Source organism: Sabethes cyaneus, chromosome 3 (genome assembly GCF_943734655.1).
Source record: "Sabethes cyaneus chromosome 3, idSabCyanKW18_F2, whole genome shotgun sequence".
NCBI lineage: Eukaryota > Metazoa > Arthropoda > Insecta > Diptera > Culicidae > Sabethes > Sabethes cyaneus.
Window position 1 is genome coordinate 142,759,070 of NC_071355.1, and position 27,417 is coordinate 142,786,486.

The following is a 27,417-nucleotide window of genomic DNA, read 5'->3' on the forward strand; positions in this document are numbered from 1 at the left end:
TTGTTTGTAATCCTATCTTGCATTATATAAACAAGCCCCCGCAGCATTCCCCAATATACAAATATACATTCTACATATAGCTATAAAAGATAGATATATGTTGTCTATTTATAAATCGGCAAATCATCCATACAAATAGATATACCTTATTGCACATTTTCCACCAGTCATCCTTTCAGAACTACAGCTATGACAATCATGAATAATAAAACTTTTTCCTGTCGTAGGAGTTCTCACCCGCAGTTTGGAAACAGCACAACAAGCACGTGGTTTGTTACCATCACGTGAAAGCTGGGTCGCTATTTTCCTCATCCAGGACACGTCGGGAGCACGATTGGTAGACACGTTGCACCTCCGTATGAGCCCCGGTAGAGACATCGGACGAAACATCGGCAGCAAACAGCGCACAGTGACGACGGTCACAGTCGCGACCGGTAATCATCTGTGGCGATGCCTCTGGAGCAGTACCATCAGGCCAAACAACAGAATCCGTAATATTGTGAAAGCCGATGCCTTGTAACTCATCCGTGTGCGCTTATAAATGTATTCCCCCACCGTCTTGACGTATGGCTATGTACTACTATGCAAGCAAATTGTCAGCAGTAGCATGTGGCACTCGTTGCCGGCAGGGATTAACAAGACGGCAGCGCAATCGTAGCGGTCGCCATCAGGGCAAGAAGAAAGACGATGAAGACTCCGACGACAGTAAGAAAGATAAAAAGGTAATTTTTCTGTGATGCATTTGAATACATAATTTATCAACATTATTCCGTTGCTTGCTGAGTAACTCACCCTGCCCGTGAGTAAATATCAACTTCAATGTGACTGGTACTGCTCATGCAAACACTAATTCAGTTGAGAAAGTTGGTTTTTGAGTCTACAGTGCAAGTAGAATATCCTAAATGCGATGGTTCACCCCTTTCAGTATTTCTAGCAGTGGTACGTGTTACTTATCCCAAAGACGAAAACACCTTTGAGCCATTCCGCTCAAGCATTGATTGACTACCTGAAACAAGCAAAAAACAGAAATATTTCCAGTTGGAGCAAGAAAATCTCATTGATGCACTGCTCCTGGCGACAACCTTATTGCTTTCACGTTATACCAATAAAAGCACCAAGCAAGCAAGATCAGCGAATGCTTTTGAATGCAAAAAGTTGTTAATAAGATTCACGATTCAAACATTCCCACCGTTCGTTGCTGACGGAATAGGCTATCCATTACGGGAACAGGAAGAGGCATTAATGAAGGTTTCCTTCATCAACTACGGTATAAGCCAGATTTTATTTGTGCTGCCGCTGCTGCTGCTGCTGTGGTGAATAGATGATTATATTTACGATGGGAAACCTTTTTGACTTTCTACCGCAATCATCCCGTGCGCAGTTTTCCGCGACTGACTAGCCGCCACCATGTCTACAACACGTAATAAAATGAAATGTGGGTGGGGCATACTAGTTTGACTTTTCTCGTGACTCGAAAAGTATTACCCTACAAGTGAGGAAAGTCTAAAAACCTGATTATAGAATAGTTTCTTTCCAACATTTTTATAAGCCGTCGGTTTAGCAAACAAAGCTCCAGCGTAAAAATTAGATTGGCTTTCGATTATTTCGTATTTCTTGCTGGAAAATAAGATGGTTTCCTTGGACAAACGGAGTCAGTCTGCTAGTGGGATTTAGACCATTTTCATTATGATCTTGCACAACTTTTGTGGCTTCTTGACACCTTGGGTGGAGGGTCTGACCCGGATTCTGTAATAGGTCTGCGTAAAAACTTGAGTTTATGCTCAGGCAGCACGATAAGGTGGACATGCTAATAATAATAAATCCGTGCATTCTGTTTGAAAAATTGTGTTATAAATTTTCAGAATCGTTTATGTATAGAATTCCAAGAATGCTAAAGGTAAAGAAACAAGGAGATAGCTGCTTGCAAGCTTTTTCAAAAAAAGTTTGAATTTGGTCGCTGTGAAATTGCCCCAATTTTAGCCTTACCATTTGGCAATATCTTTTATTATTCATTAGATTTGGAAAACTAATGCCATATTTTTCAATTATTGAGCTCACTAGAAATTTTTTAGAACCAGCAATAACCGATAAATCACTGATAACCATGCACCTCCATTAATTCAAATTGCATGGAGGCGCTTTACACTGTTATTCTTGATATACAAAATTGAGTTCAAATTATAACAAATATAATAACATTTATGTCCACGAGTATAGGAAACACAAACAACTACCAACATGTTGTTGGCGCAAAATCAATTAAATTTCAACAGTTTCAAAATGGTTAAGTTTTCCAATTACTTTATTTTATGACACTCACGGTTCAGCGAAGACACACATTGTAAAATATTACCATAGCACAATAATAATTTAGCACCAGGTTTATCTTACATACCACTCGCCTTTAAAAGCGAATAAGTTTTTCGATTATTTCCACAACACAATTACTTTAATTTTCCCCGATGTTTTCGCTTGACAATTCAACAGTGATTTACACTTTTTTGCAGACCTTATCCTCCGTGCTGTACGACAGTGCAGACGACACAATCGTGATATCGGTTGAATCATCAGAGAAGCCAGAAGTGTGCTGCGAAAGCACACCCACATTCACGGTAAGTTGCGACCTGCGGCGTAAAGCTGTTCTCTAATTTTGTTCTCATACGTGCGCATTTCGCTCGGTTGCTCCGTACAGCATTACGCGGTGAATTATTTCGTGCCCCTAAGCTGCGTAAATAATTTGTCTCATCAAATTACTCCTCTAAACCAGTGGTAAGACAGATGGCCTAGCGAGTGAGAAAATTCTGGGGAATATCGATTTTTGCATAGCTCATATGTGTGTCATATAATTTTTCCCATTCAGGATTGCACTTAGGATAGAAGAGTTCAGTCTTCCTTTAAACGAGCGCATAATTGTGAATTCAATTTAGCACAGTGTTAAATGTTTTCGCCTCGGGTGAGAATTTGAAATCCGTGCGGGAAAAACTTCCACAATGCATTCTTTTGACAACGTATGAATGAATTATTAGCAGCAGAAAGAACATAACCAATGAATATAGAACTTCCATAGAATAGGAGCATGTTTTACGATGCGTAACGAATTGTATTCGGCAAATTCAATTTACTACAAAATTGAATGCCAAATTTTTGCATTGTTCATCAACAAATTGTCATACTAGTGAAGCTTTCCGACTCAGCTCTTAACATCTTTTGACATTTTTTATATTTTGAAGCAAAGGTATAAAAATCGGTAAAATAATAAAAAATTGCTCGAAGATTTGTCACTGATAAAAAACTAGGCACATGTTTCTTGGAATACCAATTGGTCTTCTAGGAATTTGATTTATAAGCCCTTGTTGCTTGGTCTATTGCTATAGAGTATCTTTTAATTATCACTTTCATTAAAAGAACAACGTTTGTAATTAAATTAAAATTATCCACATATACTAGCGCCAGAGCCAAGCTGTTGTCACTCCAAAACTAGCTATCTTCAAAGATCCATTTGAATTCTATTGCATTTCTTACTTTAAAATCAATTTCAAGGCTAATGTCATCTCCGTTGGAAACGCTAAATTTCAATTTTGATTTTAAACCCAACTTCAAGTTTAATTTCAAATCTGCTTTCAAATCCAATTTCAAGCTTAGCTTAGCTTAGCTTAGACTGATTGCATATATCAATGGTTGCACTCAGTGATTGACCCGAACCAGTGAAATTGCACAATGAATCAAGTGAATGAGGTTGGGAGTGACCGATCATCCTCACTGTGCAAAATTCAGTGACTCGATATATAAAGGGTCAATAACTGCGCCGGCCACGTCCTTGCAATCAGATGGGATTGGGGAAGGAGTGTTAGTGTAATCTTTGCTGTTTTTGGGACCGTGTTAACCTCTGCATCCCTGCAAAGATTACAGGAAGGAGTTGCGACTTGTTAGTAAGGCAGGTTTCGTTGGATCGGGATTCACCTTGATAAGTGATGTGATCGTTATTCTTTAAATTTATTTAGTTTTTAAAACGATTAGTAGAATTATTACATATTTAAATATTTTTAAGTCGACAGTCAAGATAAGCCTGTTTAAGATATTTTAGTTTTGCGAACAGATTTATACCAGAAAATTTTTTTAGCTTTGCTTGAAAATAGTGTAAACAACAGGCAGAGAATTGTTGGATCAAGGTACCGAGTAAAATATGTTATCATTATTGGTAGCGAAATAAATTCCAAACCGCTGGTCGTAGGGAGTTTTGCTATAGGTATCCGCGATTATGATTTGTTTCTGTAAATAGAAGTTTTTTGAGGACATCGCGCGTATGAGTTATGGTGTATACATTAATCGTTTCGTTTACTACAGAGAATGAGCATGATGTACTGATATTGGATCCGCGTGTTTTAATAGTATATAGTCAATATGTATGAAAAAGATTGACTATCGGGTATCTTAAACTTCAACCAGCACAAAAGGAAAAGAATGTTGGTTATCGATTACTTTGCTAATCAGTTCACTCCAAAGACTCGAATAAATTAGTATACTCAATGACTTGACCACCTATCAATTGATCTACTTGAAAATTGAGCATCACTATGTCCAGCCCAACCGCTGCTTATTTCGAAGACTGAGTTCTGGAGTCTTCGCTTATATCAATGTATCGCAATCATACTCCTAAACCATTAAACAATGAATATGTTGGATGATTATAATCCCTTCTGTGGATCAAGCATTAATGCGTATGAAAACAAAAGATTCTTCACTTGAAAAAATCGAAATGGAGTATTCCGATGCAATCCGAAATGCTTCAGACTAGTCTCACATCCCCACAATCAAAAATATCTATCTTCATAAACCAAAAACCACCGTAATTTGAGAATTTTGAGAAAATCAACTGGTAAACAATTGTCAACACGTCTCATTATCATAGAAAATCAACTATGTATGTCTATTATATTTAATTTGAAACCAAAATCGCCTGAAAATTGAATAGCATGCATTCTTTTGCATTTTCGCTGTTCCTATAACAGAGTAAGAGTCAAGGGTAAGTCGCTTAGAACATTGAGGCAGGCTCAATTTAGGGAACAGCTGACCTCATTGATTGCAATTGCGGTACACTCATTTCACAGTTTATGGCACACTGTGGCCCACATTTTTGACATTTAAATTTTGAAATGTCTGAAATTGGCAGCCCTGCCAATGTTTGTTAATGTCAAAACGATCAAACTGTCAATCTGAGCGCTGGCGAATTTGACAGGTTTCACATGATCAGCACCTCGACAGCACAGTAAGGCACAGACTGAACAAAATTTCCATGAAAGAGGTGAACGGAATGTTCTCAGTGACTTACCCTTGGTAAGAGTACATACTCGTCATTAACAACGCGCTCGCGATTTATAAAATGTCTTCCCAATTACAGGCGATACGCTTTTCTCCCTCGCACGCCTCTCATAACTGGTATGATATCGATATACAGACGCTATTCCAACCGTACGTAAAACTGTAGTCTCACTATCCCTAATGTATAATCCATTCACTCTATTCAAGGGATATAAAGAGTTAGAAAGAGAAGACGCGAAACCCGTCTCTACGAAAACAGCTCTCAGCTGTAGCCAAGGGGTTTCCAGCAGCAATGATTACTACGCACCTTTGAAAAAAGTTACTTTTGATTAGTTTAATGATTACCTCTGATTACCAGTAATCAATCTCTTGTGATTACTAAAAATTAATCATGATTACTTATGATTACTTAGGATTATCATTGATTACTATGTTGATTACCATTGATTACCTAATTAATTCGTAAATGATTACAAAAGTAATCTCTGATTACTACGCACTTATACGCTTTACTGGAAACCCCTTGGCTGTAGCAAATAGTTTGCACAATTCCAATATCACATGTTCCTAATTTCATTTGATCGTGGTGATGCCAAGAGAGTTGCTGAATGTTGGAATGAAGTTAAATTAATACACATATACATATCAGAAAAATGTAATAAAATGATAAAATGAGACTCAACCTCGTGGTGTTATTTGTTTGACACCTATGCACATTGAAGTTTCTAAATAAATAAATTGAATATGAAGCGTGTTATAATGAATAGACAGTAAAATAAAATACACAATCACTTATTTTATTTGCACAAAACTTCAATGCAAATTATCACACATCCTAAAGAAAAAAACTACAGAATCTGACTGATCGGTTTATCATCTGCCAGCCATCCTTTCCATGCACTTGCAATCACATTGGAATCTTCATTTAGGTACGTATTTATTTGGTGCTTCGGTTTCGTGCCGTACACTTCGATTCTTTTCCACACATTCCAAACTTTCTTCTTATGCAAAGAAAACACAATATCTTCTTTAGTATTTTATAAGTTAACTAGCTGACCCGACAAACTTCGTATTGCCACAAATTAACCTGTGTTGTACATAAATCATGAATCTCGGATGATTTTTGTCACTATCTCGAGTTTTGCAAGCCCCCCAGTGGGCGGCGCTTCCGACGGCGGGTCACCGGCAACACTCGCGACCGGCTCGTCCTGAATGATCTAGTGTTACTATAGATAGTTTTTGTGGTCTTGTTATTGATTAATGTTTTATGGAAGAGTCTCGAATTTCTCGAGTTGGATTAGTTTTTGAGTTTCGCAAAAAATTCTGTTTTATTTGTTTGAGAGTCCATATCCCCCTACCACAGGGGTGAGAGGTCTCTAACTATCATAAAATAAATTCAAGACTCAAAAATCTCCTACATGCTAAATTTGGTTCCATTTGCTTGATTAGTACTCAAATTATAAGGAAATTTGTATTTCATTTGTATGGGAGCCCACCCTCTTAAAAGGGAAAGGGGTCGTAATACACCACAGAAAAAAAATTCTGCCATCTAAAATTTGGTTCCATTTGCTTGATTAGTTCTAAAGTTATGAGCAAATTTGTATTTCGTTTGAATGGGAGCCCCCCCCCTCCTAAAAAGGTAAGAAGTCCTAATTCATAATGGGAAAAATGGTTGCCTCCAAAAACACCCACATGCCAAATATGGTTCCATTTGCTTGATTAGTTCTCGAATTATGAGGAAATATGTATTTCATTTGTGTAGAAGCCCCCCCTCTTGAAGTGTGGAAGGATCCTGATTCACCGTAGAAAATATTTTTGCCTCCAAAAACCTCCACATGCCGAATTTGGTTCTATTTGCTTGATTAGTTTTCGAGTTATGGGGAAATTTGTATTTCATTTGTATTGGAGCCCCCCCTCCTAATGTGGGAAGAGGTCCTAATTCATCACAGAAAAAATTCTTGCCTCCAAAAACACCTACACGCCAAATTTGGTTCCATTTGCTGGATTAGTTCTCGAGTTATGAGGAAATTTGTATTTCGTTTGTATAGGACCCCCCCTCCTAAAGTGGGGAGGGGTCCCAATTCATCATTGAAAAAAAAATTGTCTCCAAAAACACACATATGCCAAATTTGGTTCAATTCGCTTGATTAGTTCTCGAGTTATGAGGAAATTGGTATTTCATTTGTACAGGAGCCCCTCCTCTTAAAGTGGGGAGGGGTCCTAATTCACCATAGAAAATTTTCTTGCTCTCGAAAACCTTCACATGCCAAATTTGGTTGCATTTGCTTGATTAGTTCTCGAGTTATGAGAAAATTTGTATGGAAGCCCCCCCTCTTAAAGGGGAGAGGAGTTATAATTCCTCTTATAAAGAGGGAAGGGGTCTCAATTCACCATAGAATAAATTCTTGTCACCAAAAAAAACACCCACATGCCAAATGTTGTTCTATTTACTTGATTAGTTCTCGAGTTAGGAGGAAATTTGTATTTCATTTGTACAGGAGCCCCCCCTCTTAGAGTGGGGAGGGGTCCTAATTCACCGTAGAAAATTTTTCTGCCCTCGAAAACCTTCACATGCCAAATTTGGTTCCATTTGCTTGATTAGTTCTCGAGTTATGAGGAAATTTGTATGGAAGCCCCCCCTCTTAAAGGGGCGAGGAGTTACAATTCCCCTTATAAAGAGGGAGGGGTCTCAATTTACCATAGAATAAATTCTTGTCACCGAAAACACCCACATGCCAAATTTGGTTCTATTTGCTTGATTAGTTCTCGAGTTATGCAGAAATTTGTGTTTCATTTGTATGGGAGCCCCCCCTCTTAGTGGGGGGAGGGGTCTCTAACCATCACTAAAACCTTTCCTGGCCCCAAAAACCTCTACATGCAAATTTTCACGCCAATTGGTTCAGTAGTTTTTGATTCTATAAGGAACACAGGACAGACAGACAGACAGACAGACAGACAGACAGACAGACAGACAGACAGACAGACAGACAGACAGACAGACAGACAGACAGACAGACAGACAGACAGACAGACAGACAGACAGACAGACAGACAGACAGACAGACAGACAGACAGACAGACAGACAGACAGACAGACAGACAGACAGACAGACAGACAGACAGACAGACAGACAGACAGACAGACAGACAGACAGACAGACAGACAGACAGACAGACAGACAGACAGACAGACAGACAGACAGACAGACAGACAGACAGACAGACAGACAGACAGACAGACAGACAGACAGACAGACAGACAGACAGACAGACAGACAGACAGACAGACAGACAGACAGACAGACAGACAGACAGACAGACAGACAGACAGACAGACAGACAGACAGACAGACAGACAGACAGACAGACAGACAGACAGACAGACAGACAGACAGACAGACAGACAGACAGACAGACAGACAGACAGACAGACAGACAGACAGACAGACAGACAGACAGACAGACAGACAGACAGACAGACAGACAGACAGACAGACAGACAGACAGACAGACAGACAGACAGACAGACAGACAGACAGACAGACAGACAGACAGACAGACAGACAGACAGACAGACAGACAGACAGACAGACAGACAGACAGACAGACAGACAGACAGACAGACAGACAGACAGACAGACAGACAGACAGACAGACAGACAGACAGACAGACAGACAGACAGACAGACAGACAGACAGACAGACAGACAGACAGACAGACAGACAGACAGACAGACAGACAGACAGACAGACAGACAGACAGACAGACAGACAGACAGACAGACAGACAGACAGACAGACAGACAGACAGACAGACAGACAGACAGACAGACAGACAGACAGACAGACAGACAGACAGACAGACAGACAGACAGACAGACAGACAGACAGACAGACAGACAGACAGACAGACAGACAGACAGACAGACAGACAGACAGACAGACAGACAGACAGACAGACAGACAGACAGACAGACAGACAGACAGACAGACAGACAGACAGACAGACAGACAGACAGACAGACAGACAGACAGACAGACAGACAGACAGACAGACAGACAGACAGACAGACAGACAGACAGACAGACAGACAGACAGACAGACAGACAGACAGACAGACAGACAGACAGACAGACAGACAGACAGACAGACAGACAGACAGACAGACAGACAGACAGACAGACAGACAGACAGACAGACAGACAGACAGACAGACAGACAGACAGACAGACAGACAGACAGACAGACAGACAGACAGACAGACAGACAGACAGACAGACAGACAGACAGACAGACAGACAGACAGACAGACAGACAGACAGACAGACAGACAGACAGTCTGTCTGACAGACAGACAGACAGACAGACAGACAGACAGACAGACAGACAGACAGACAGACAGACAGACAGACAGACAGACAGACAGACAGACAGACAGACAGACAGACAGACAGACAGACAGACAGACAGACAGACAGACAGACAGACAGACAGACAGACAGACAGACAGACAGACAGACAGACAGACAGACAGACAGACAGACAGACAGACAGACAGACAGACAGACAGACAGACAGACAGACAGACAGACAGACAGACAGACAGACAGACAGACAGACAGACAGACAGACAGACAGACAGACAGACAGACAGACAGACAGACAGACAGACAGACAGACAGACAGACAGACAGACAGACAGACAGACAGACAGACAGACAGACAGACAGACAGACAGACAGACAGACAGACAGACAGACAGACAGACAGAAATCCTTCTTTATAGGTATAGATTTTAGCCTTCACCTTATAAATTTCACTTTTCCCGTACGCGTTGAAACAAATTAAACGATTCCGACAGCTTATTCGAAAATATCTTGCGCAATTACCTGCTTTCAAATCCAATTTCAAGTCTAACCTAAAGTCCAATTTAAAATCAATTCATTTCCATTTTTTAGTTCATTAGCAATCCTATAGCAAACAGTTTATGAAATTTAAAACTATAAAAACGTGATAGAAAAACGCAAGAGAAAAAAAAGAACTGACATGAAAAAATAAGAAAGAAAGAAAACAATTGACAGAATGGGTGGGAAAATGGGACATAAAAAGAGGAAAAAAGTCAATATGAAGAAAACGGGAGAGAGAAAAATAGGAAAATGAGGCAAAAAACTAGGAGAGTAGCCAGAAAAACATTTAGAAGTGAAGAGAAAAGAATTGGATGAAGAAAAAGAAAGTGAAATCATGAAGAATAAGAAGAAAAGGAGCAAGAAAGTAAGAATAAACAAAAGAATGACAAAAACGAGACAAACGGAAAGAAAAGTAAAAGGAGAAAATACTGGAGTAGAAAAATGGAAAACCGAGAACAGAAAATAAGACAAAATGGGATAGAATGTGTTTAAACGTCATTCAAAAACTTCTTTATCGACGGACTTCGCAGCAGGCTAGTTAGAGTAAGTACAGAACAATTACGGGGTTAATGTAACAATCAGCCACGTAGCCCCCCCCCCCTCTGGGGGCCTTTCTCCTCCGAAATATTTTGGCTTACATTTTTAAAAAGAATTCAAAGCGGAGGGCAGGTTTTTCTCGAACATCAACAACGTACGCTTTCGACGGAATACGGATATCGACACGAACCATTACCTAGTAGCATTACACGTGCGCTTAAAACTATCGACGGTTTATACCTTGCGACAAAGCTGCCCTTCTCGGTTAAACATTCGGCAGCTAAACAACCCGCCAGTTTTTGAAAACTACGCACGCGTGCTGGATGAAACTCTGCCTTCTTCTGTGGAGCTAGATGCTTCGACCCTCGAAAACGGATGGAGTATGATACGCTCGGCCGTCAACGAGGCCGCAACCGCCGTGTTAGGAGTGGAAACCTCGAGTGGACGAAATGATTAGTTTGACGGGGAATGCCAACAAGCGATAGAGAGGAAAAAAGAGCTTGGAAAAACTGTCTAAGCATATCCACGAGAGAGAATTTAGCCAAGTATGAATGAGTTAACCATGATCCTGAGGAAGAAAAAGCGCCAGAAGGAGGACAGAGATCGTGAGGAGCTGGAACAACTATTCTGGGCTAATGACACGCGCAAGATTTACAAGAAGGTGAACCAAACTCACAAGGGGTACATACCTAAACCTGACATGTGCAGGGCCGAGAGAGAGGATCTAATCACAAACGAGCGCGAGCTGGTCGTCAGGTGGAAGCAGTATTTCGATGAGCACCTCAACGGTGATATAGCCATAAGAGACGCAACGGAAGTTAACCTCGGAGTGCCTACAAACGACAACTGCGTGCCGGCTCCCGATGTCGAAGAGATCCGGCGAGAAATTCGTAAGCTGAAGAATAAGACTACGGGTCCGATTAGCGCTTTACGCCTTGATCGAAGCGTCTTGCGCTTTTCTGCATAATAAATTGGCCTCCCTCCAGAGGCGAGTGAAACTCTTCTCTAATAAAATAAATGGCTTGCCCCACCAAACGAAAATATCGGCTACGTCATTGGTAACAATCCTCCTGACTCTATCGGTGCTGCTACCGCCCAGCCGAGATTCGAACATACACGGATAGAAATTTGATCTCCAAAACGAGCAAAACGACTCATGATTCCAGGTTTATAGCTTATGATTTATGAAACTACACCATCACGAGCTTCTTGCAGTACAACACAACGCAACATCATGAACTATTATTCATGATTTTGTGCTGTCTGATATGGCGGTTCAGTCATGATTTGACAGGAATTCGCATTTCATGGTTTAGTGATTTCATTCATGGCATCGGAATCAAATTTCTTTCCGTGTACGACGACTGGTTTGACGCTATACGAGACCAGTATCGTACCTCGAAGCCAACTGGGTCGGCGGAAACGAAACGTGAACGTGAAAGAAAAGGAGGAAATGCAAGGTATAATAAGAGAAAGAACGGGACAGACGAAAACAAAAAACGTGAAAACGAAAAGGTAGTTGAAAAGCGATAAAGCACGAAAACAGGAACTGAAATATAAGAATTACGCAACTAAAAATGAGCAAAATAGAAGAAAACAGAGGAAAAACGGAAGAAAAAATCAGGATTAAGGATAAGGGTGAAAAACAGGAAAGGAAAAGAAGAAGAAGAAACAACGAGCAGAAAAAAAAGAAAAACGAAAGCGCCAGTCCCTTAGCCATCTTACGTCCGGACGTCCTGTTTTGTGTCGGATTCGCTCACGGATAGAAATTTAACCTCCAAAATGAGCAAAATAACTCATGATTCCAGGTTTCTAACTTATGATTTATGAAAATACACCATGAATAATAATCATGATATCACGAGCTTCTTGCAGTACACCACAACGCAAAATCATGAACTATTATTCATGATGTTGTGCTGTCTGATATGGCAGTTCAGTCATGATTTGACAGGAATTCACATTTCATGATTTCATTCATGGCATCGGAATCAAATTTCTTTCCGCGCTCTTTTGCACGTTTGATAGCTTCCGGTGCCCTTGCAGTGTGTTTTCCCAGAACCGGTTTCCTTGTATAGTTGATGATACGAAAGATGAATCTTTCGTTTATTCCGAGTGCCTCCATCTTCTTTAAAATATCACACGGAGAAAATTTTTTCAAAAACAGACTTATCACAAGTGCCCTTTTCGCGTTAAACGAATGGAGATTCAAAACAATCTTGCAAGCTGTGTTGACATTTGAATGCACTTACACTGAAAATATGCGGACACAACTATGATTAACCCATTTTTAATTAAACGCGACACTGACAGTTATTACTACTCACCTGTAGTTTCTCAATCCTACACGCAGTAAACGTAGCTGACAACATTTAATAAATTTCACAAGTTACAGTTACAAACAAGAACTAACATTATGCACACTTTTTTCATACACTATACACGCTAAACGAGACATTAGTAGTCATTAACTTTTCGTCGGAGAAAAAACTTCGGAAGCAGTTTTTGGGCCCAAAAGCGGGATTTTGCTTATAGAAATGTATTGACTGCATTCTTCTTGCCAATCTGAACACAGCGAATATATTTTCATGAGCAGAATTTTTTTTTCAAACAAAAAAAAACTGCTTTTGAAATTTGCAGTACCGATGACGATCAATTTCACCTTAAGTCACTGCGTAGACCAAACATTCGTTTCGTTGCACCATGAAAAAAAAAACAAAATACCATGCGTGGGCACAGCACTCTCTCCACTTTCTTTCTTTAAAAATTGTATTTCAAAAACTAAAAATTACTCTTTATTTTTACATAAAAAAAATGGAGGTCTTTTTAGTCAGCACACAATGGAAACATGAAAAAACGAATATTTTCAATATTTTCAACTTGAAGCATCAATCCAATATTTTTTACTGAATATACTATTGAAAGCAATTTCATTTTTTACCAAAATCATTATTATTGCGGACAAACAAGACCCAACACACACAACGACCACCGCTTCGTAGATAGGTTGGATTCAACCCGAAACCGGTTAGCGTAAAAGGTACTTTTAATGTTTTGTAAGAACCATAAGTGTTGCGTCTTGTTTGTCCGTGTTAAGTTGTTCTTACGTTAAGCAAAGAAGTCAATTTATAAGTCATTATTATTGTTTCCATGGTTTAACTGCAAGGAATCTTGAGAGTTAGAAAAGTTTTATTTCCATTCTGTACTGTAGTCCTCTGATAGGTAAATTGAAATTGAAAGTTCCGCATTCCTCTCCGAGTCTTCACATAATTCAGACGCAAAAGAATAAAATTGTTGAAAATAACTTTTCTCATATTATGAAGATCAATGATATTGTAAGAGATAACCGCGCCCCGCATGCTGTTTCACGAAGCAGCTCACCGAGCAGTCTGACCTGCGAGCCATTCGGAATGGTATCTTGTAGACCAAGGTCAGGAAAGAAACGAAATGAAAATGAATAAACACCGCACCACTGGCCCGTGAATTGAAATTCCAACTCTGTCGTCGAACAAAAGGTTGATACAGAATAAGTGAAAGGAACAGCCCCCAAACCACATATATAACGTACAGCGGAAATTTATGATTTCTGAAATAGCATTTCCCACAGTTTTTGTAATTCCCCAGAGCGAGTGGCATAAAATTCATCCTGGGATGAATTGTGATCCGGCCTTAGCCTGCAAAATGCCTTTGGGAAACGTCAGGTCAGCTCTTTGTACGTACTGCGCTGCAAACCTTATGAACTGACATAAGAATCGTCTTTATGAAGTTTTTTTTTTCTAGCTGTTGTTCGGGATATTTTTCAAACACGTGGTGGATTATACAACTACTTTCCTTTGTGGTTTTTGATATTCGTGGAGGAGTGAAAGTCTAAAAAAGAAATATTTAGTTCCTCTATTCGAGAATTCTTAAATTTAGAAATTTATTGTTTGAAAATTTTCGTAATTTTTACGTGAAAATTCACAAAAATAATAAAAAGACCATATTTAGGGTTTTTATTACGAATAAGTGATGTGAAAATTTACATAAAATTTATGACTTTTCTATATAAAAAGCATAATTTGCAATTAAACATTTTTTTACTTGGGTTGGATTGGATTGGATTCCAATTGAATTGGATCGGATTCCATGTGGATTGGATCCCAACCGGCTTGAATTCTAGTTGGATTGGATTGCAAAGGGATTGGATTCCAACTGGATTGGATTGGATTGGATTGGATTGGATTGGATTGGATTGGATTGGATTGGATTGGATTGGATTGGATTGGATTGGATTGGATTGGATTGGATTGGATTGGATTGGATTGGATTGGATTGGATTGGATTGGATTGGATTGGATTGGATTGGATTGGATTGGATTGGATTGGATTGGATTGGATTGGATTGGATTGGATTGGATTGGATTGGATTGGATTGGATTGGATTGGATTGGATTGGATTGGATTGGATTGGATTGGATTGGATTGGATTGGATTGGATTGGATTGGATTGGATTGGATTGGATTGGATTGGATTGGATTGGATTGGATTGGATTGGATTGGATTGGATTGGATTGGATTGGATTGGATTGGATTGGATTGGATTGGATTGGATTGGATTGGATTGGATTGGATTGGATTGGATTGGATTGGATTGGATTGGATTGGATTGGATTGGATTGGATTGGATTGGATTGGATTGGATTGGATTGGATTGGATTGGATTGGATTGGATTGGATTGGATTGGATTGGATTGGATTGGATTGGATTGGATTGGATTGGATTGGATTGGATTGGATTGGATTGGATTGGATTGGATTGGATTGGATTGGATTGGATTGGATTGGATTGGATTGGATTGGATTGGATTGGATTGGATTGGATTGGATTGGATTGGATTGGATTGGATTGGATTGGATTGGATTGGATTGGATTGGATTGGATTGGATTGGATTGGATTGGATTGGATTGGATTGGATTGGATTGGATTGGATTGGATTGGATTGGATTGGATTGGATTGGATTGGATTGGATTGGATTGGATTGGATTGGATTGGATTGGATTGGATTGGATTGGATTGGATGGTGGATGGATTGGGTGGGGTGGATTGGGTTGGGTTGGATTGGTTGGTGGGGTGGGGGTGTGGATGGGGTTGGGTGGGGTTGGGATTGGGGTGGTTGGATTGGGGATTGGATTGGATTGGATTGGGATTGGGTGGGGATTGGATTGGATTGGATTGGATTGGATTGGATTGGATTGGATTGGATTGGATTGGATTGGATTGGATTGGATTGGATTGGATTGGATTGGATTGGATTGGATTGGATTGGATTGGATTGGATTGGATTGGATTGGATTGGATTGGATTGGATTGGATTGGATTGGATTGGATTGGATTGGATTGGATTGGATTGGATTGGATTGGATTGGATTGGATTGGATTGGATTGGATTGGATTGGATTGGATTGGATTGGATTGGATTGGATTGGATTGGATTGGATTGGATTGGATTGGATTGGATTGGATTGGATTGGATTGGATTGGATTGGATTGGATTGGATTGGATTGGATTGGATTGGATTGGATTGGATTGGAATGGAATGGAATGCATTGAATTGGACTGTCATGCAAATAACGGTAGTATATACGCGGAATACGTCGTATACGCAACTTAGCAAGCGCTTCGTGAATAGCCCTAATATCTCATAAATAACTCTAATACAATAATTTAGCAACAATTAAAATTTGCGTAAAACACAATTAAAACGTGAATCATGAGAAGCGAGATAAATAAAATAAAAATTCTATTGCAATTTTCATAATTTCTCGTAAAGATTGTAAAATATCATTCTATATTGTTCTTATGACCAGATAAAAATTCGGATAATGGATCGTTATGCTGAAAGTTTCGAAATATGATAATTCTTCGACTAAATACTAATCAAATTAAATTAATTAGTCAAAGAAATTCCGATTCATCAAAATTTTATTAGTTATAAATACTGCAAATGTCGTAGGTAAATTTATTACGGTTAAAAACTGCCAAGTAAAATATTCTCCACTATTGAACTACATACATGCCATTCAGATAGATAAAATTCAATTATCTCTACCAGTTTCGAACGAAGCTAATATATTTTAAGAAAGACATTAGAGCAACAAATTTAATCTCAGAACTGTCAGCTGCTAGACGCGTCTGGCAGTATATAATTTCACATCGGATTTCTTCACAACAATGGATCCTTTCGGGACGGTGGAGTTTACTTGAATGGCAAACGGAAAGCACATTGTGCATCGAGCAAAGAGATACCACTGATGTATAGTCTGCCCAGCAGATTGTCTCGACAACAAGTCATTTTCATCGCTATCAATGCTTGCGAGTCGGAAGATCTTTCCGTTTATTTCCTCTTCATTCCAGTCTCCGTACTGTAGGCAGCCATAGCTTCTGTAATTAAATTGTTTTGTTCTAGTTGATCACTCTGAGATTTAATTATGATGAATTATGCATTCCAAACCGGATTAAAATCATCTTCTGTTCCGGATGCACTATGAAAATGAAAATGAAAAGCAGAAAACAATTTAGGCACAATTCACCTATTTTCCGGTACGGGTATGTTTTAATCTGGAAACCACTTCGTATTGACCAACTGAGACTTATTATTATTTCACGTAATTTACTCCTAGACTTGATGGAGTAGCAAACATTGAACGAATGAACTGCAATGGAAAATCGCGGTGGTGACTTGGCACCTGGTAGCAATTTTACGAGTCCTACGCAAATTTGTTTTTTAATAATAATTATCCTGTATTTACTAAATACATTAAAAAATACTTGTCAAGCTAGGAGGGGTACAGTAGGGAGGCAATAACGAAAAACTGATGGTACAAATTACTAAATTGCAAACATGTGTGGTAAACACAGAAAATAACCACGCTAATAATTTTCGCGTGGGACTCTAAATAGGTAAAAACTCCGCATTATATACCAATTTATATTTTCTGATAGTTCAAGAGACATAAAAATAATTGGCTAACCAAATTGTATGAGTTCCTTAAATATACATAAAAAAAATATATTTTGCTTTGAAAGTTTTCCAAACAGACGTCGAATTTTCAAAGGCGGATGGCATTTGGCGAACCCCGTGCTTAAATTATTGTGCATACCAAATATAGTAGCACTTAAAGTCTTATTTATGTGTGAAACCGAAGAGAGTGCATCTCCAATGAATCGAAAACGCAATGTTCGAAGATTTAAGCCAATGCTGTACGCAGCAAAGCGCACCAAGCAAAAGTTATTAACTTTGCATAGTTTCATAACTTCTATGCGAGAACATAAATTATCCTCGATCCATTTTCACCGTTGAACTTGCTGCTCTTATCGCTGCGGCGTATTTTGAATCCAATCATCCGGAAGCGTACCAAACCCAAACATATATAGTGCAAGGAGGTGGCTAGTTGCGCTTCCGACCATTAGGAGAGTAATCTTACTTTTCAGCTATTCAAAATATTGCATAGTTATTTAACGCCATGATAAACTATTCAGTTTCGCATTTCTGGAATGTCAGAGAGACTGGTTTCATCATATTTTCGTTTGGTTTCTAGTGCAACTCCGTTCAGCATTGCAGGCAACTTGTCAATGTAAAAGCTACAACTATTTTTTGTGATGTTTGGTGGTTTTACGTTATCGCAGATACCGCTAAAAGTTAAATGACAATAGAAGTACCCTTTCAGTTGTTTTCATTATGGCAGTAATAAGGGTGACAAGATATAACTTACCATCCCATGAATAAAACGGCACCAATTAATCAGACCATAACAAGTTGCTTTTGATTCATGAAACTTTTCTTTCCGATTTATCCAAACATGTTGTGATAATAAAACGTAAATTGTTTGCCGCGAAAAAAAAATCATCCAAAGGCCCTCGCGATTAAAATTTATTCAACAAGTTATTTCTACATTTCTCGAAAAAGCTGGCTATCTTCCAAGTTTCCCGCTACTCTTCAAATAGTCAGTAGCTAACTTGTTGCATAACATTCGCTTTGGAATGTCAGAAAGTTTATCTACGTGGCTCTGTTCTAGAATGGAAACATTTAAATATTATTTAATCAATCACGCTGTGTATCTGCCTCAAATAAGCTTATAAATCGAGAATCTTCCTGCAATACCATAACGTACTGAGAGGAAAACCAATGACGGATGAAAATAGATTAAAAATAAAATATGAATGAAACTGTCAGCCACAGAAATCTGACTCTTACTAATCAAGCATGGAAACCATCAAACAAAAATTCATGCATGTAGCTGTCAAACTACCATGATTATTGTGCGAGCATATGACATACGTTGTCCGAGTATATATTATTCAGAGACTTGTCAATGCTGCAAAATGATGCTTTCGTTTAACACTCTAACGGGCAACATTGTGAAAACGATGCGATTAAGCTAAATGCTAATTTTTCACAAAAGTACACTCAGAATGCTTCACCCTGTTATTTTTTCAAATAAGATTTACTACAAAATTCAAACGAAGTTAGTAAATTATTCACAGAAAAATATTGTGGACACTCATATCCTTTTTCTTCAAAGTAAAAATTTGCGAAATACCAAATTATAAACACAAATTTCTGTCTGTCTGTCCGAATGTTCCTTATAGAATCGAAAACTACTGTACCGATCGGCGTGAAAATTTGCATGTAGGGGTTTTTGGGACCGGGGAAGGTTCTCATGATGGTTAAAGACCTCTCCCCCACTAAGAGAGGAGGCTTCCATACAAATGAAATACAAATTTCCGTTTAACTCGAGAACTAATCAAGTAAATGAAACAAAATTTGGTATGTGGGTGTTTTAGGAGGCAAGAATTTTTTCTATGGTGAATTGAAACCCCTCCCCTATTTATTAAGGGCATTATGACCCCTTCCTCCTTCAAGAGAGTAAATGGAACCAAATTTCCATGTGAAGGTTTTTGGAGGCAAGCATTTTTTCTATGGTGAATTAGGACCCCTCCCCACTTTAGGATGGGGGGCTTCTATACAAATGAATTGCAAATTTCCTCATAACTCGAGAACTAATCAACCAAATGGAACCAAATTTGGCATGTGGGGGGGGGGTTGGAGGCAGACATTTTTTTATGATGATTTTAGACCCCTCACCCCTATGGTAGGGGGATAAGGTCTCTTATACAAATAAAATAGAAATTTTTGCGTAACTTACAAACTAATCAAACTCGAGAAATTTTAGACTCTTCCATAAAACATTAGTCAATACCTAAAATTAATTTTTTTTTAAATTTTAGGTTTCGTATTCTACTAAGACGCTCCAAAAACTTCAGTCATTAGTCAATAACAAGACCACCAAAAACTATCAATAGTAACACTAGATAATCCGGGCGAGACGGCCGCAGGCCTTGAGTGTTGCAGGCAACCCGCCGTCGAAAGCGCCGGGCACTGCAGGGGCAGCCCCCCCCGCTATTTAGGTTTTTTTATTTTCCTAGGTCTGACTGCCGTATGTTCCTTATAGAATCGAAAACTACTGAACTGAAGTTTTTGGGGCCGAGGAAGGTTCTTATGATGGATAGAGACCCCTCCCCTCAATAAGAGGGGAGGAGCTCCCATACAAATAAAACTAAAATTTCTGCATAACTAGAGAACTTATCGAGCAAATGGAATCAAATTTAGCAAGCGGGTGTTTTTGGAGGCAGGATTTTTTCTGTAGTGAGTTGAGACCCTCAATCTCTTTAGGTTATTTTTTTATTATCTTTTATCTTTTATCTTTTATCTTTTATCTTTTATCTTTTATCTTTTATCTTTTATCTTTTATCTTTTATCTTTTATCTTTTATCTTTTATCTTTTATCTTTTATCTTTTATCTTTTATCTTTTATCTTTTATCTTTTATCTTTTATCTTTTATCTTTTATCTTTTATCTTTTATCTTTTATCTTTTATCTTTTATCTTTTATCTTTTATCTTTTATCTTTTATCTTTTATCTTTTATCTTTTATCTTTTATCTTTTATCTTTTATCTTTTATCTTTTATCTTTTATCTTTTATCTTTTATCTTTTATCTTTTATCTTTTATCTTTTATCTTTTATCTTTTATCTTTTATCTTTTATCTTTTATCTTTTATCTTTTATCTTTTATCTTTTATCTTTTATCTTTTATCTTTTATCTTTTATCTTTTATCTTTTATCTTTTATCTTTTATCTTTTATCTTTTATCTTTTATCTTTTATCTTTTATCTTTTATCTTTTATCTTTTATCTTTTATCTTTTATCTTTTATCTTTTATCTTTTATCTTTTATCTTTTATCTTTTATCATTTATAGACGCCTCTGCTAGGTCAAACCGCCCCCCCTCCTTGGTCTCCCATCACTCCTCATAACAGGTCCACCTTTACCTCCCCTGCTGGGTAACCTCTACCCCCTCCCCTGATAAATCCTTACCCCTCCTGCTATCGGCAGAACTCTACAAAAATGCTAAGACCAATTTCAATGGATAATTTCCAAGATTGTGGAAAAGGAGAAACTACCAGAGGAGTGGTGTGGTCTGTCCCATCAATTAACAGGACGATCGGCTCGGTTGCTGTAATTACCGCGGCATTACGCGGATCAATGCCGCTTGCAAGGTGCCCTCCCAGGTCTTGTCAGCTCGTCTATTCCCAATAATAAAAGGTTTCACAGAGTAGTATTGATACTACCAGACAGGCTTTATGCGGACCGGTACAGCTACGGATCAAATTTGCACATTCTGACAAATCCTCCACAAGCCAGCAATGTAGGAAGTACAAACTATCCAAGCATCATATTTTCATGGATTTTAAGGTAGCATACGATACAGTCGAGTGCGATGAGCTGTAACGATGCACGTAAACTGTTTTTCAGATGACTTACCGTGGCTGATCAAAGTTTCCCTGAAGCGAGTGATGTACCACGTGTGTGTGATCTTTATTTATAACTTTAACCAACAGGCAACAATGCCCTAATGGCTCTTAATACCTAATACAGCAAACATCGAAACATTGAGACAAATTTAGAACGTAACACTTGCTTAGACAGATGAAAGTCAAACGCTGTTGAAACACGATTGAATGCACGTTGCAGACCAGTGATGGCGCCATTAGCACTGTAGTTGGTGCGACGAAAAGGCAGGTTAAGCAGAGGAATCCTTCGCAACACTCTTAATGGTGCATTCAGATTGATCTGGCGAAGAATGTCGGGGCAATCGATGTTGGAAGTCAGGATATCGGAAACTACCATGGCGCGCGCTATTTCTCGGCGCAATTCGAGGGTGTCTAATCGGATGAACTGGCAGCGATCCTCGTATCGTGTATTCCTCGTGGGCTGTCTCCAAGGCAGCATTCGAAGCGCGTAGCGTACGAATCGGCGCTGGATGCTTTCGATGCGTTGAATGGCATTGTTGTAGTGCGGAATCCATACAGCAGAGCAATATTCTAATGAAGACCGAACAAGCGACCCGTAAAGCGTTACTAAGCACTCGATACTGCGGAAGTCACGAGTCATTCGCATAATTAAACCTAACTGCCTAGAGGCTTTGGCAACAATGAGCGATATATGCTGTTTGAAGGTTAATTTAACATCCAATAGCACACCGAGATCTTTTACATGGTCGACTCGTTGAACTGGAATTCCGTTGATATTATAGTCGAAACGTAAAACGTAATCATAGAGCACTTAACTGGGTTGAGCAGCATACGATTCACTTCGCACCAGTTAGCAAACATATCAAGTTGTTCTTGAAGAAATAGCGCGTCGGTAGTGCTATGGATCCTATTGAAAAGCTTCAAATCATCCGCAAAGGCGAGTCTTGGACATTTTATTGAGCAGATTATGTCGTTGAAATACAGAACGAACACTAGTGGACCCAGATGACTACCTTGCGCAATCCCGGAAGTAGCGGGGAACGAATCGGAGATCTCGTCACCAATTTTTACGCTCAGGGTTCGTCCAGTTAAGTAAGATTCTAGCCAGCTTAACAGATTGCCGCAAAAACCGTACCGATCCAATTTAGCGACTGCGATGCGGTGATTAACTTTATCGAAGGCTGCGGACAGGTCAACTTTATCGAAGGCTGCGGACAGGTCTGTATATACCGCATCTGTTTGGGATCGTCCAATAAAGCTGTCCGTCACATAACTTGTAAAACACAGTAGATTCGTGGTGCAGGACCGTTTAGGGATAAAACCGTGTTGCTCGTCTGCAATGGCTTGTTGACAATGCGAAAATATTGATTTAATGACGACCAGCTCGAATAGTTTTGACGCAGCACACAGTGCAGAAATTCCCCGGTAGTTGTCGACATTCGCTCGATCGCCCTTTTTGTGAACAGGGAACATAAATGCCTGTTTCCAAGCAACTGGAAATCTTCCAGTGGAAAGAGATAGGCGAAACAAATGAGTGAGAGGTTGGAGCAAGCCAGAGATGCACTTTTTAATCAGCGTTGCCGGAATCCCATCCGGACCTGGAGAACACGAATGCTTCAGTTTGGCGGCAGCTGCAAGAATCATGTGGTTATCGATGTCAATAGAAGCGAAGGAGTGTCCAAGACGAGGAACATGGTTTGCGGCGTCCGAGATTTGTGCAGAAGTAAGCACTTCGTTGCAAAACACGCTAGAGAATTTCGATGCAAACATACTGCATATAGCGGCGGCACTATCAGCTTTATCGCCACCAAATTCCATACTGGAAGGCATACCTGACACTTTTCGTTGTTCGTAAACAAAATTCCAGAACATCTTGGGATCTGACTTTAACTTTCTCTCCATTTGTCGTCTGTAGTTCGAGTAGCAACGTCGCCTTAGAGCTTTGTATTCATAGTTAATACGTCGATAATATTCACGAAGCAATAGTGCACCACTAGCAGAAAGTCTTCTAAAGGCAGCTTTCTTTTTTGCTTTCAAACGTCGAAGTTCGTTTGTCTGCCATGGAAGATATTTCCTCGAACGTCTTTGAACTTGTGGAACGTAACGGTCAATCAATCCGTTCATGATTAATGAGAACTCGTTGACTGCCGAGTCGATACTATTGGGATTCAAGACGCCCACCCAGTCAATGTTGTGTAGTTCGCTAACTAAACCCTCATAGTCAGCTTGGCGAAAGTTGAAACGAATACGAGTAGGTGGCTCAGAGTACACAACACTGTGACGGTTAGCTATCGACAGAACAAGGGCTGGGTGATGAGGAACCAGTTTAACGAGAGGCGCAGGTGCATACGTCAGCTTGGGAGCGATGTCGCTAGTGCTGACGAAACAGAGATCGAGACAACGCCCATTTTCATTTACGTTGCTATTAATTTGCTGCAAGGTTGCCGTGTTGTATCCATCGAGAAGATCCAAAGCCGAGGTATGCAAGACAGAGTGATCTGGATCAGGATATAAAAAACCATCTCGGGAAGGGCGCCAGTGAATACTCGGCAAATTGAAATCTCCAATAATAACAATCTCATCTGACGGCTTAGCTCTAGCAGTGATCGACAAAACAAACTGAATATGTATATCAATCAGTTGTTTGTCACGAACTCGATCCGGTGGAAAATAAATAACACAAATAAATAATTTGCGATCGGCTAGCTGTATGGATAGCCAAATTCATTTTGGCAAATCATATAGTTTTATTGACAGAGATGAACTAGTCACTGACTGGAAACGATTATGATTTTATTTTATTGAGTTAAACGGAGATATGTATATAATTTCTGGAGATAATGAATATCGAACATTTAACGCTCGAAACAACGTGATATCAAGAGATTAAAGGCTTAGTTTTAGAGACACAAAGCTTCCTAATTATGTATAATTCACATGCTGTCCATCGTGTCAAGGTCTATTGTTCGAGTTTTATTTTATTTGTTACACGAAACGGTAATAAGCTTTCGGTAGTTATTCTTTCGATTAGTGAATTAACAATAAACCGTGTTGTTTGCTTTCAGACGGTATAAACAACTTTACACATTAAACAAGTTCTCACCTGTGACCGACCGCTTGTAGCTAGAAGTGAACGATGTTTACGGCTAAAATACAAATTTATACCTCACATCAAAACTTAAATATAACGACTAAATTATGGGCTTAGTTTTGTTCGTGCAGAAATTATTATGAATGCAGGCCCCATTGTTATTGTCGTTTACATTTTCCCATCAGCAAAGTAATTTCAACGCTTCACGAATAGAATTTCGAAACGACAAAATTCACTTTAATGACCTTGTCGAATAGCTTTCAGCCTGGCCATTTGTTTTACCACTACGTATGGATTAAATCCTACATTTCCTACTCTCCATAACTAGGTGACAACACAAACGTATTATGATATTCAATTATACCGGCAGAAACACAAGCCTTTCTTGCGAATGGCATACCCTCTCAAACATTGAACATTCTCGCTGATGCAATTCCACAATCCAATCACATTTCAATTAACAATTTCCCTGATCTCATATCGTTAAAATTAACCAAATACTGCCAATTTCGCCGTATCGTATCTTCTCGCAGCACACAGCGCTGGGCACGGGTGGAATTATGTACGGAAACGGCAATATCGTGTCCGGACCACTGGAATCACTCATCGAGCTGCTAATGCCCGCCAATGCCGCTGAGCTAGACCAGGTAAGCTCTCTGGTGTCATAGTTGTGTCGCTTCCAGGGCTGTCAAACGAACGGGTGTACAGCCAAAATTGTTGCTTTTCCTGTTGTTTTTGGGAATTTTTACTTTCAGCCTAACAAAGGCATAAATCAAACTAAATTCATAGCGTTGTATTTGTATTCTAATTCAACTATTTTCACTTGTTAATCATTTATCTGTTTTAATTACTTTCATTTTTTTCTATTTTCTTTCCTTTTACTTCCCGTCTTGATTTTTCTTTTCGTTGCATTTCAATTTCTTAATTTCTCGACCGATTTCTCTTTCAAGTTTTTATTTTTTATTTCTTGTTTTCACATTTCTCGTTTTTTGACAATTTCACGCATCGTTCTTCCCAATTTTTCTATTATTCCACTTCCTGTTCCTAATTTTTTATTTATTTTTCCACGATGTATAGCTTAATATTTGACTACCCTGGCATAAACCATGCAATGCGACGTACGAGTGAACCGAATTGTGAACATGAAACGGAAATTAAATTATGTATCATTCGTCTTACTCCGGGGATGCACAGGAGTATGCTTTTTCTTTTTTGCTTTCGAGTCGGTTTTTCATCCGCACGCACGAGCTGCTGGGGAAGCTGCTGGAAACGATTCCCGATCCGGAACCGTTCGATCGGCTGGTGCCTCTGTTGGCCCTGTGGACCAAGATGTTCCCATATGACTTTCGTGACGAACGCATGATGAACCATGTTAAACATATCGTAGCTAGGTAGGTAACCTCAGCTGCCCAACAGCAGTAAATTACTCTGCCCAGTGGCGAGCGTGAATTATGGCCGGATATCACCGCCGTCAGTAGGATGTCCGTTCTAATAGAATTCTGTCATGTCTTGTTTTCTCTCATTTTCCTGCTGATAGATGCGCCGACACCAAATTAGCTGAAGTGGTGTCCGAACTACTGTGTGCCTTGTTAGCTCGTCTAACCGAACTTGAGAAACACGAAGAAGAACTCAAAAGCTATCAATCAACTGTTGACAATAAGGTGCGTTCCAATCATAAACTTCAGTATATATGAATTGGTCCAATCAATCATTCATAACATACCTATAAGAAAGGAAAATGTGCTTGACTGGACTGAAGTTTACTTTATTTCTCCAGTAGAATGTAGACTGCTCTGACACCGACTCCAACGAATGATTAGAAACCAAAAAAGGAATAAGACAACTAATCCAAAAAATATAATCAATTTCATCCACATTCATGACGGGAACTTGTTATTTTTAATCTTATTTACATTACTTTCCTCGTTGTATTAATTTTCATTAGACTGAATCCGTAAAGTGGCCAAACGCGTCACAGCTGGCTCAACTTCTGTGTCGGATCGAACGGAACCTGGCAAAGCACGTAGGACCGGAGGAATTCGTACAGTGCAGTGCCAGTTTGCTGAAGGATCCGAACCGGGAAGACTTCACTCCGCGGCCGTTCGGTAACCACTTTCCTGTCGGCGGGGCCGCACTCGACGGCAAGAAAACATGCAATCTCGAGAGCTATCTGGAGTGGTCCGCCAAACTTCGGCTGCTGGTGGCCAATGAAATATTGAAGGTAAGTTTCTATTCCGTATGATGTACACTCTAAGCTAAGAGCTATCCTCGTGAATTATTAAGTGAACGATAAAATTTTTGTCTCAAGTTGAGTTCGATAGAGTGACGCATAGAGAGTGGTACTTAAAGAGCAATTGAGCCAATAGGGTTCATAAGCATACTACTTTGTCGCGTAGTAGTAAAATATCGAACTTAATTCATTTTCAAAGTGATTTATCTAGTCGTGCTTTTATATCGATCACATAAAAAATACTATAAAATTTAATTAAAGGTACTCCAAGTTTGCTCCTAATCTGTGTACTTGATCCTTTTCCAAAAATTTCACATTTTTTTTGGAAGCTAAAGGAAACCCCTTGTAAATAAGGCTGATTCAAAAATCCTTATTTTTCTCACAGCCCTACTCTTCTTAATGCTTTCAACCCAATTTTAAAGATTTTGCAGTTTTAGAAAAAATAGCTTTGAAGTTGATTTCTTTTTAAATTGCAG

General features: G+C 39.2%; 1 protein-coding gene across 1 annotated transcript in view; it reads left to right on the forward strand.

Annotated features, from left to right (window-relative positions):
• The first annotated feature begins 566 nt into the window (after positions 1-566).
• The window catches only part of LOC128742334 (ras-GEF domain-containing family member 1B), an 88,845-nt gene continuing 61,994 nt past the window's right edge, over positions 567-27,417 (forward strand). The window contains exons 1-6 of the mRNA XM_053838665.1: positions 567-722; positions 2,508-2,612; positions 25,245-25,358; positions 25,906-26,102; positions 26,249-26,372; positions 26,657-26,932. Of these exons, the coding sequence (XP_053694640.1) occupies positions 567-722; positions 2,508-2,612; positions 25,245-25,358; positions 25,906-26,102; positions 26,249-26,372; positions 26,657-26,932 (972 nt within the window). The remainder of the gene's footprint in view (positions 723-2,507; positions 2,613-25,244; positions 25,359-25,905; positions 26,103-26,248; positions 26,373-26,656; positions 26,933-27,417) is intronic.